The 10,429-nt window shown below is 50.0% G+C and overlaps 1 protein-coding gene across 1 annotated transcript; it reads right to left on the bottom strand.

The window, feature by feature from the left end:
* Positions 1-1,871: 1,871 nt before the first annotated feature.
* On the bottom strand, positions 1,872-7,987 carry LOC100761302 (pregnancy-specific glycoprotein 22-like). Its single transcript, XM_035449441.1, has 4 exons — positions 7,924-7,987; positions 6,280-6,639; positions 4,842-5,201; positions 1,872-2,239 (listed from the first exon to the last, which is right to left on the bottom strand). The coding sequence occupies exons 1-4, from the start codon at positions 7,985-7,987 to the stop codon at positions 1,872-1,874; spliced, it is 1,152 nt and encodes a 383-aa protein (XP_035305332.1).
* Positions 7,988-10,429: the final 2,442 nt, after the last annotated feature.

The following is a 10,429-nucleotide window of genomic DNA, read 5'->3' as shown; positions in this document are numbered from 1 at the left end:
TGTATAGGTGAATGCAAGTAGCAGCACCTAGATGGAAATCAGCTTAGGAGATTCCAGCCATTCTCTGAGCACCCTTCCCCACACACTGTCAGGCAGTGTTCTCCTCACCTTCAAACAGGAGCCGGTACCAAGGGCTGCACCCTTTGCAGGGAAGTACACAATGGCCCCCATGGTGACTGCAGCCTGCTCTGCCCTCCCTCTGTGGAGAACAACTTTTGCTCCCATGCTTACCTAAATCTCTGCAGCCTCTGAGCTCAGCCTCCAGACAGGCAGGAGCTCTTCCCAGGGTAATGCTGACTGTCAGGGATAATGCCCAAGGACCTGCTCTGTCCCTTACACACTTTGACCTGCCTGGTGTCCCAATTGCCTTTTCTGTGTGTGAGTTGCAGTCCTCCAGACCACACAGTGAGCAAGGAGGCTGATACTCATTTCTGTGTCCTAGGACAACAACAGCTCACCCCAGGGCTGCCCCTCAGCAATGTTCTTACAACTTGTCCTTTATGATATGGATCCTAGCAGAGCCCCTAGTCTGCCCCGTGTCCTCAATGCTCTGATAAGTTGGGATTTACTCCCCACAGAAAGGTGACATAGATGTCTATGAAATCTGGAAAGGGGCCAACTGAGTGATGCCTGGGAAGGGGGACAGACCCACTCCCAATGGAGTCAGCAGTCAGGGTACATTTTCATGAAGCCTAGGAGTTGTGTTAGGTGATTTATGTGGGTGTCAAGCAGGAGGAGACCTGAGTCCTGGTGAGGGGTCGGTGGCTCCTTGATCCTAGGGAGAGTATCAGAGGGACCCTGCATCTTCCTGTGATGGCTGAGCCATGCTTTTGGTTCCTCCATGTCCTTCCTGGGATGCATCTGTCCTCTCTCTAAGGGAATTCCCCATGGGAGGGGCCTGAGGATGGGGTGGTAACACGGGATCCTTTGGTAGACTCCTGTACTTAGAAACACAGGAAGCAGCCAGCAGGTCTGAGAAGGCTGTCAGTGACCACTAGGTGGGTAAGGACAGGGTGGAAGCTAGGATGCAATTAAGCTCATGGCTCCTGGAAACACATTTTTGGTTGTTGTGTGGACTTCTATCGCTGTCTAGTGGTTACTAAGGGAACTGCAGCTCATGTCTGGGTGATGTGCAGTTTAGCAGCTCTGCCACCATTTGCCTACGGGAGAGAAATTCCCTCATCTGGCCGCCCAGAGAACAAGCAATTCCAAGGTGGACATGTGCCCTTTGTTCCTCTCCTGGGGGCTCTGAACTTCCAGTGAGAGATACATAAGTCCATCAGGACACTTAGCAAAAGGCCCGGGCCCCTGACCAGCAATATGCTTGCTGCTGAGTCTCTGAAGGTGCTGGGTGACCTAGCACAACTATGACTTACATGGAAGCCCAGAGGCTGGGTCCACAAACCAATAAAGCCTTGTCTCCTGTCAGCTCTGATAGGTAGTACAAGCCAACTAGTGGCAAAAATCTCCCCAGTGTCACCTGAAATCTAACCAGGGAAAGAGGTTTGCAGTCAGGGCTTCCTGGTGTCTCTTTGAGGATCCTCACTGACTTCCTCAGTCACGGCCTGCCTGTCTCCCACAGAGTCTTTCTCAGAGCCATGTGCACTGTGAGAGCCCCAAGTGTCTGGACTGAGGCTGACATGCTAAGTTTGAGTTTACCAAGCACAGATCCTCCACTCTGCAGGTAAAGACAGGTGAGAATAATGATCTATTGTAGTTTGTCTACCCAATGTGTGTCTAGCAGTAAGGGCCCAAACCTCAGTGTGAGGACACAGTGCAGTGGGGGAGAGAGCGGGCACAGCCCAGTCCTGCAGTCCAGTGTATGAAGTAAGATAAGCCACACCCAGCATCTGGAGGCCATAAAGAGTCAGTCACTTACTGTACACGTGGATTTGCACATGTGCCGTTTCAATTTTCAAATCTTTCTTTAAAACTTGAAATGTGTACAGGCCCGAGTCTGTCTCGGTGACATTCCTAAGCAGGAGGGATCCGTTGGGGTACAATGTCTCTCTTCCACTGCGGGCATGCCCCCGGGTGATGGAATTCGTGGCCCGGCTGTATTCTGCAATTCTAAAGATCTGGATGTCATACACTCCTTTGTACCAGGAAAAGGTTCTCCAATCGTCTGGCAGATTGTGAACGAGGAGAAGAACTCTTTGCCCTTCAGCAGCATGCCGTGGCACGGATTCCAGGATGAGCTGGGCAGAGGTAAGGGGGTTGCAGCAAGTAGAGAGGGAGGCTGGAAGGGAAAAGAGAAACAGCCGTCACACGGGGGTCATTGAACTTGGTAGGAAGACGGCAATCTCCATCCTGTCCGGATGGGTTCATCACTCAGCCTGGAGATGCAGGGGTGTGTGTGTCTATCCTACTTGGGGGAGGCCAAAAATATGACTTCCGTTTCCTCAGTACCCCGAATGTGCCATTTCTCTGCATAGAACTCTCCCCTCATGTGTTGACATGGCTGCTCCTCACTGCCCTCAGTCAGACACACTCACACTCATGCACACTAAGGTTTGAGATAATGCCTCCCCTGACCTTTGCTCTACAAACCCTGGATCTACACTTTCAACCTTTTTCTCAGTTTCCTTTGTAGCTACCATTAACCTATGACTTCACCTTCTAGATGGCCTCATTGCTCTGCCCTGCAGCCCCCAGAACTAGCGCTGAGTGAAGACAAGAGCGCTATGGTCTTCTTGGCAGGCGCAGGCATTGGAAAAGGCTCAGGAACTAGTCTGGCTAGCATTTTGTCAACTTGACACAAGCTACAGTCAGTTTCTCAGAGGGAGGATCAAATAAAAATGCCACCAACAAATTGGCCTTTTGGGAAACCTAGGGGGCATTTTAATCCAGTGATTGATATGGGAAGGTCCAACCCAATGACAGCATGTCCAGCCCTAGGTTAGTGGTCCTAAGTGCGACAAAAAGTGGCTGAAACGGATAACCATACTACAATCCATAGCTCCAGAGAAGATAATTAACAAGGACGACCCTAAGAGGGACACATGGGTCACCCTGGGAAGAGAAATTAGATGAGATATTTAGGGCCAACTGGGGGTAGGGGGTGGTAAGGGGAAGGGTAGGAGATGAGAACAGGATGGATGAGATGGCTGAGCCAGGGAGGGATGCAGTGGGAGAGCAATGAAAGAGATATCCTAATAGAGAGAGCCACTATGGCCTTAGGGAGAAACCTAGTGCCAGAGTAACTCCCAGCTAAGAATCCTAGCAATGGTAGAGAGGATGCTCTAACTGGCCTACTCCTGCAATCAGATTGATAAATACCACAACTATCATCATAGAGCCTTCATTCAGTAACTGATGGAACCAGCTGCAGAGATCCACAACCAAGAATTCCGCAAACCTCTGGGAATCCAGGTGGAGAGAGGGAAGAAAGGGTGTGTGAGCAAGGGAAGTCAAGATCATGTTGGAGAAATCTACAGAGGCAGCTGAACCAAGCTCGAGGAAACTCAGGAACTCTAGACCTAACAGTTGTGGAGACTACTGGGAAATGAACTAGGCCCTCCTTATGTGGGAGACAGTTGTGAAGCTTGAACTATCAGAGGGGCCCTTGGCAGTAGGACCACACTTACAAACCTGGTACATGAGCTAGCTTGTTGGAGCCCATTCCCTATGGTGGGATGCTGTGTTCAACCTTAATGCATGGGAGAAGGGCATGACCCTACCCCCAAGCTATTGTGTCAGACTGCTGACTCCCCATTGGAGCACTTATCCACGAAGAGGAGTGGACTGGGTGTGGGCTAGGGGAGAGTGAGGGGGTAGGAGGAAGTAAGGGGGCAAGAGGAGGGGAGGAGGGAGAACTATGGTTAAATGGAAAATAAAACCAAAACTTAAAAACTGTAAAAAAAAAAAGGGGGGGCAATGGAGAGATTGCTCAGCAATTAAGAGCACTGCCCTTCCAGAGGTCCTGAGTTCAATTGCCAGCAACCACATGGTGGCTCACAGCCATCTATAATGAGATCTGGTGCCCTCTGCTGGCCTGCAGGTTTACATGCAGACAGAACACTATACAAAATAAATAAATCTGAAGAAGGAGGAGGAGGAGGAGCAGGAGGAGGAGCAGGAGGAGGAGCAGGAGGAGGAGCAGGAGGAGGAGCAGGAGGAGGAGCAGGAGGAGGAAGAAGAACAAGAAGGACAAGAAGAACAAGAAGAAGAAGAAGAAGAGGAGGAGGAGGAGGAGGAGGAGGAGGAGGAGGAGGAGGAAGAAGAAGAAGAAGAAGAAGAAGAAGAAGAAGAAGAAGAAGAAGAAGAAGAAGAAGAAGAAGAAGAAGAAGCAGGCTGAGCAACCCTTGAGGAGCAGAGCAGTAAGCAGGACTCCTCTATTCTCTCTGCATTAATTAATTGCTGGGCTTATTTATGAAAGTCTCATGTTCAGAGCTACTAAAGCCACAGTTTGACATGCATGGCCAAAACCCATTCTTCCCTGTCAACTCTGAAAGAAAGTGAGATACCAGACCAGGCAAAATGCTCCCCGGCGTCACTTGTAGCTGAGTTGTAGATGACAGGGGCCAGGGCTTCCTGGTGCTCAACCCTCGGTGAGGTTGCCATGGTTTCCTCACTTGCATGGCTAGAAGCTCAGGAGACTGAGCTGACTCTAACATCTTAGTCTGAGTTACTTTCCAACAAGGTCTACATTGTTGGAAAGGGAGAGTCAGATGATGGGGTCTGATCTATTGTCATTTGTCTCCACTATGTGTGTCCTGCACTAAGTGCTCAAACTCCACCATGGGAACGAGGTGCAGGAAGAAGGTAGGCAAAGGCCAGGCATGACAGTCCCGCGTGTCTAAGTCTCACCCAGCAGAGAATGATCACAGACAATCACTTACTGTCCACATGGAGTTGCACGTGTGCTAATTCTACTTTCAGGTCTCTACTCAGAGTTCGCAGGGTGTAGAATCCGGTGTCTTTCCAGGTGACATTGTGGAGCAGCAGGGATCCATTGCTGTACAGAGTCTCTCGACCACTGTGGGCAGGGCCTGGCACACTTGAATTCTTGGCTACTATGTGCCTGGCAACTTCCAGATTGTTTAACACAATCACACCCCTGTGCCAGAACAGGGCTCTAAGGTTCTCTGGGAGATTGTGAACGAGTAGAAGAACGCTCCCCCCTTCAGCAACACTGGGTGGCACTGATTCAATAGTGAGCTGGGCAGAGGTGGGAGGGCCCCCACAGAAGACAGGAGAGACTAGAAGGGAAGAGAGAAATATCCGTCAGTATTGGGACCTTTGTATTTGACCAAAAGGGGGCCGAGAGCAGATGTGTCCTTGCACAGCCTAGGCGTGGGGATGTGTGTCTCCCTGTCCTACGTGGTGGTGTTCAGCACACAATATTCATGTTCTCAGTGTCCCACACTTGTCATTTCTACTCTTTCCTTTGCTGTCAGCATCTCTCTAGCTCACAGCCATCAGAGCCCTGCTCACCTTTACAATGGATGAGTGTTGGGGTGACGCCTGCCTGACCTCTTCCGCTATAGACCCTGTGTCTTCCCTCTCTGACTCTTTGTTGTTCTGTTCCTCTTGTGGTTCCAGTCAGTATCTGACTTCACCTTCTGGCTTCTTTACTGCTCTGGCTTCCAGTCAACTAGCACTGGGGCTGCATGAGAACTGAGATTTGTCTTATATTTTTAAATAAATACTGCCTAGAAAAGCTCCAATACCTATGGAGAATGAATGGATGATGTCCCAGGACACTGTACATCCATGGATTTATTTAAGAAATTCACAGATTTGGGGATAGAGCTGAATTTTTCCATTTGCTTTCCCTTTCCATTTTCCATTTTGCACTCATTTGTATTTTTGTGTGAGACTGGGGGCAAGGTCATGTCACGGGGTGTGGCGGTTGATGCAGGTACCTAGTTAGATGTCAGAGAACAATTCCATCACTGAATCTCAGGGTGAGAGAGTGGAGTCTGGGACAGAGGTCTGGAACCAGGGCATCCTGTTGCTCACCTCTTCCTGACGAACCAATGTTTTTCTCAACCAGGACCAATGTCTTCCCCAAGGACATATTCCTGGGAGAACTCCAAGAGTCTACACAAAGGCTGGCATCCTTGGCTGAGCTACCCACCATGCATCCACCTGTCTGCAAGGATTCTGATCCACTGCAGTTATTCACCATGGTGTGTGTCCTACACTAGATGCTCAAACCCCAACATGACAACACAATGGAGAAGGGAAGTAGACACAGGCCGGGCCTGATGATTCTCTGTGTGGCCAGTGGAATGAACCCCACCCAGAACCCAGAGTTCACACAGAGTCACTTACTGTACACATGGAGGTGGATGGTGGTTATGGATACAGTTCTTCCATTTTTATTTATGGTTCGTAGGCTGTAGAGTCCTGTGTCCTCGTGGGTGACATTGGAAATCCACAGGGATCCATTTCGGTACAATGTCTCTCTACCACTGTGTAAGGGCCCCGGCACTCTTAAGTTGGTGTTCAATTCATAAAGTGCAATTCCTCGTTTCATATTTGTCACCCCTTTGAACCAAACAAAGGCTAGAAGATTCTCTGGCAGATTTCGGACTTGGAGAAGGACATTGTCTCCTTCGAACACATTGAGTGGCACTGATTCAATGGTGACTTCGGCATTGGTGGGTGAATGACAACAGATTAAAAGCAAGGCTACAAGGAAAAGAGAGAAAAAAATCAGTATTGAGTGGGTGTCATCCTGACTCAGCTTACATGTCTGGCTAGCTGTGTGCCCACCCTCCCTGATGGGGATGAGCAACACGACCTCCATTCTCTCAGAGCCTCTGATGGTGTCCTTTCCTCTCTGTGGAATAATCGGCTCACTTGCCTGTGTGCCCCCCTCAGTGCCCCCATACACATAAAGAGTATTTACAGTTGACCCTTGCCCCATCTCTTGGGGACCATGTCCCTGTGGAGGGGTACTCTCTAGATACACGGTGGAGCGCCCAGGCCCTGCCCCAAATGATATGACAGACTTTGATGATCCACCAGGGGAGGCCTCGGCCTCCCTGGGGTGTAGACAGGGAGGGAGAGATGGGGGGTTGGGAGAGGGAACCCAGATTGGTATGTAAAATATGATAGTTTTCATTTTAAATAAAAAGGAGTGTTTGGTGTGAGGAAACCACTGCAACCTCCTCCTTTTGAGGACCCTTACTCTCTGACTTCTCCCCTCTGTTCCCTTTGTGTTTTCAGTCAACCCCTGACGTCAGCTTCCTGCTGCCCTGACTTCCAGTCTGATAGAACCGGGGCTTTGTGAGAACATGGATCATTAGTGTGACTTTTGAGGAAGATTTGTTCCTGGGAAGGATTCCTGCACCTTTACAGAAAGGAGAGAAGGAAGGAGTGAAGGAGCTGGGAAGAAACGGTGTCTCCATGGCGTCATCTACACAGGCGATGGTCTGGACTGAATGGCAATGATGATAATCAAGTTTGATTTAATGAATTTACATTTACTTTATACTGCATGTGTGGATTTCTAAAGGCACACGTGTCAGTGTGCGCATGTGCAGGTCCACGCCAGAGCATCCATGTAGAGGGCAGAGAAGAGGCTGCAGGAGTCTGTCCTGTCCATCTACCTCGTGGGAGCTGAGGACTGAGTTCAGGTTGTCATGTCTCCACACACTGAGCCATCTCGTTGGCCCATCCCTGTTGATTTACGTTTGCAGTCACCCTGTCTTGACTGGGGACATCAGGCTTCAGAACATGGCAGCCAATGGGGTTGATTTTGAGTGGGAATTGACTGGGGACTTTCTCTTCTCATCACCTCCTGTCCACTCAGAGCTTCAGGAGGCTGAGCCTCTGTCCCTCACAGTCCCTTCTGCCCCATGACTGTGAACAGACACCTTGAGCCCCCTTTTGAGTACCTGTCCTCTTTAGAAGACTCCAGCCTGCCTCTGAGTTCCCTCTAGCCACACAGTCAGAGAGTGGGTCACTTACCCGAGAGCAGGAGTCCCTGCCAGGGATTGCGCCCTTTGCAGAGAAGCAGGGAGGACACCCCCATCTCTTTTCTCACTGTGCAGTCAGAACTTCAGCTCCAACACAGCCCCGAGGCTCTGATGTCTTTCCTCCTGCTGGGATGAGCAGTCTCCAAGGGTGGAGCACTTCCAAGAATTCAAGGGCTCTAGGTGGTGGGGTCTGTGTCCAAGGTACTGCTCTGTTCCTTCCACTCTCAGTGCTGTCCCACATTCCTCTCAACTTTATGTCTTTGCATTTCACCTTGAAGCAATACATGAGCAACAAGGCTGATAAGCATCCCCATGCCCTCAGGGGACAATGGCTCATTCCAGGGCTGACATCTGCTGTGTCCTTGCCTTGGGTCTGTCATCACCCAAGAGGGAGCCACCATCCTGCCTATGTGTCCTTGTCACACAGAGACCCAGCTGAGCACCCAGTCTGCCCTATGTCCTCAGAACCCTGGGAAGGTGGGATTTACTCCCAGCCGGAAAGGGACACAGATGTCTCTGAGGACTACAAAGGGACCAGCTGAGTGATGACTAGTGATGAAGATCAATTCTGTATGACTCATGTCACTTATCCAGGATGGAGATCCAGGAAACATTGTGTAAGAAGTTCCATGACCTCAGTATTGGGGTTGGGGTGACCTGCATGTCCTTGAAAGGGCTGTGGGCTCCCTCATTCTATGTACGGTTCTGAGGCAACCTTAAGCATTATGGTGGCTGATCTGGGTGCTGGTGAGCCGAAGTCCTCCCTGAACTTGCTGGGTGACCACAGCTCTTGGCTAGGTGATTCCCTGGTGGTAATCCTGTCTTCACTCATGGAGATGCCAGTACAGAGGGTGTCTTCAGGCTCCCCGTGCATAAAGATTTTCTCACACACATGAAGTAGCCAGTAGGTCAGAACAGGGTCTCCGGAGAAAGCTCTGGATTAGTGGATGAAGGGATGGAAATGAGTCTCCTATGAAAATGCATGGCTAGGGAAATAATTTTCTGAGGCTTAAGCATGTGTCCTAATATCGAACCCTGGGGATCACTGGGAGAACTGCTGTCTCATGCCTAGGGCTACTGTAGGCAAGGTCAACAAGTTAAATGTGAACTACCCTGATACCCTCAGTGCAGGTGGGATGTAGGACCTGTTATCCTGCTCCCTGTGCTCTTCAGAACTCCTAATTCCATCTAGTAGGGTGGGTCTAAGCAAGGATTCAGATTTTCTTAGGAAGCCCTTGGCTAAACCAGATGACAGGGACCCTCAGGAGGAGCCCTGTGCTGGAACATTTTCAGAGGAATGTCCCAGAACATTCCTTTGGAGACTCCAAGGAAAGGACACTAATGTAGGGGCTGCAATGCCCTTTCTGTCCATCACTGGTGTCTAAATGCTTCCTTCTCAGGAAGGTTGCTGAGGGGCTCTCATCTCTAGTACAGAGAACATTGATTCAAATGCTTGTGTCTTCTGCTCTTCACACACTGTGCTACTTCTTTCTCTTGTTATGATAAAAAGCATGAGTAACAGCAGTTTAGGGGAGAGCAAAGGGTCCATTTCCTTCTGGGGCTGTGTCATATTGTAGCCCTGATGGGAATCAAGGCAGAAAACACACTGCTTGATGCCCAATTTGCTGATTCCCTCTCTGGCTCATGCTTACCTAGCTTTCCCATACAACCAAGGACCATACGCCTAGGGACGGTGCTACCCACAGTGGCCTGGATCCTCCTGCATCAATTAAGACAATCCCTCTCAGACATGTCCACAGCCTGATCTGATAAAGACAGGGCCTAGACATGAGGCTGCAGTTCCTCAGCTGAGACTGTATTTCCACCATTGTGACTCTGGCTGTGTCGAGGTAACTGTTAAGTTAATGCTAACTAGTACACTGCTTCAAACTGCTGAGTCCTCCACCTCCACAGGGAGACTCTATGGGAAGTGCCCCATTATCCAAGTAAGCATCCCTCTCGGTTGCCCGCAGTCCTCACTAGCACTGGTATTCACAGTCCCTCACAGCTGGACACTCGGAGACACGACACAGCTCAGGGTCATCCGCCTTGTGTTTCACTTTTCCCATTTCCCAGATCCTCAGCCCAGAGACGTTCCGATGCCCACCACTCACACTGTGAAGAGTTAGTGAAGCAGCAGCATCAAACCGTCAGTGTCATCCTGACTTGGCACAGGCCTCCCAGGAACATCCGTCACCTGCCTCTTCTGGAATCAGAGCAGAAGCCAGTCACCAGGTGAGAAAAATGAGAGCTGGGAGCACCTGGGGTGAAGGACCATGAGCGCGGTACAACTCTCTGGGTGTTCTTTCTGGGTCGTGGAGGTCATGAAAGCCAATGGTGGGGGAATGAAGAATTGAGTTAGTTATAGAAAGAAAAACGTACTTGACCAAAAATACCTACCCTCTCCCTAGAAGAAAGCCCCTGCCATATCCAAGACCAGTCCAGGGGAAACCAGAGATGCAAGGAGAGGAGGACAAATCATAGCTGAAAACTCGTGA

Source organism: Cricetulus griseus, chromosome 9 (genome assembly GCF_003668045.3).
Source record: "Cricetulus griseus strain 17A/GY chromosome 9, alternate assembly CriGri-PICRH-1.0, whole genome shotgun sequence".
NCBI lineage: Eukaryota > Metazoa > Chordata > Mammalia > Rodentia > Cricetidae > Cricetulus > Cricetulus griseus.
Note: the sequence above shows the minus strand (reverse complement) of the source record. Positions and strands in the feature narration are given on the sequence as shown.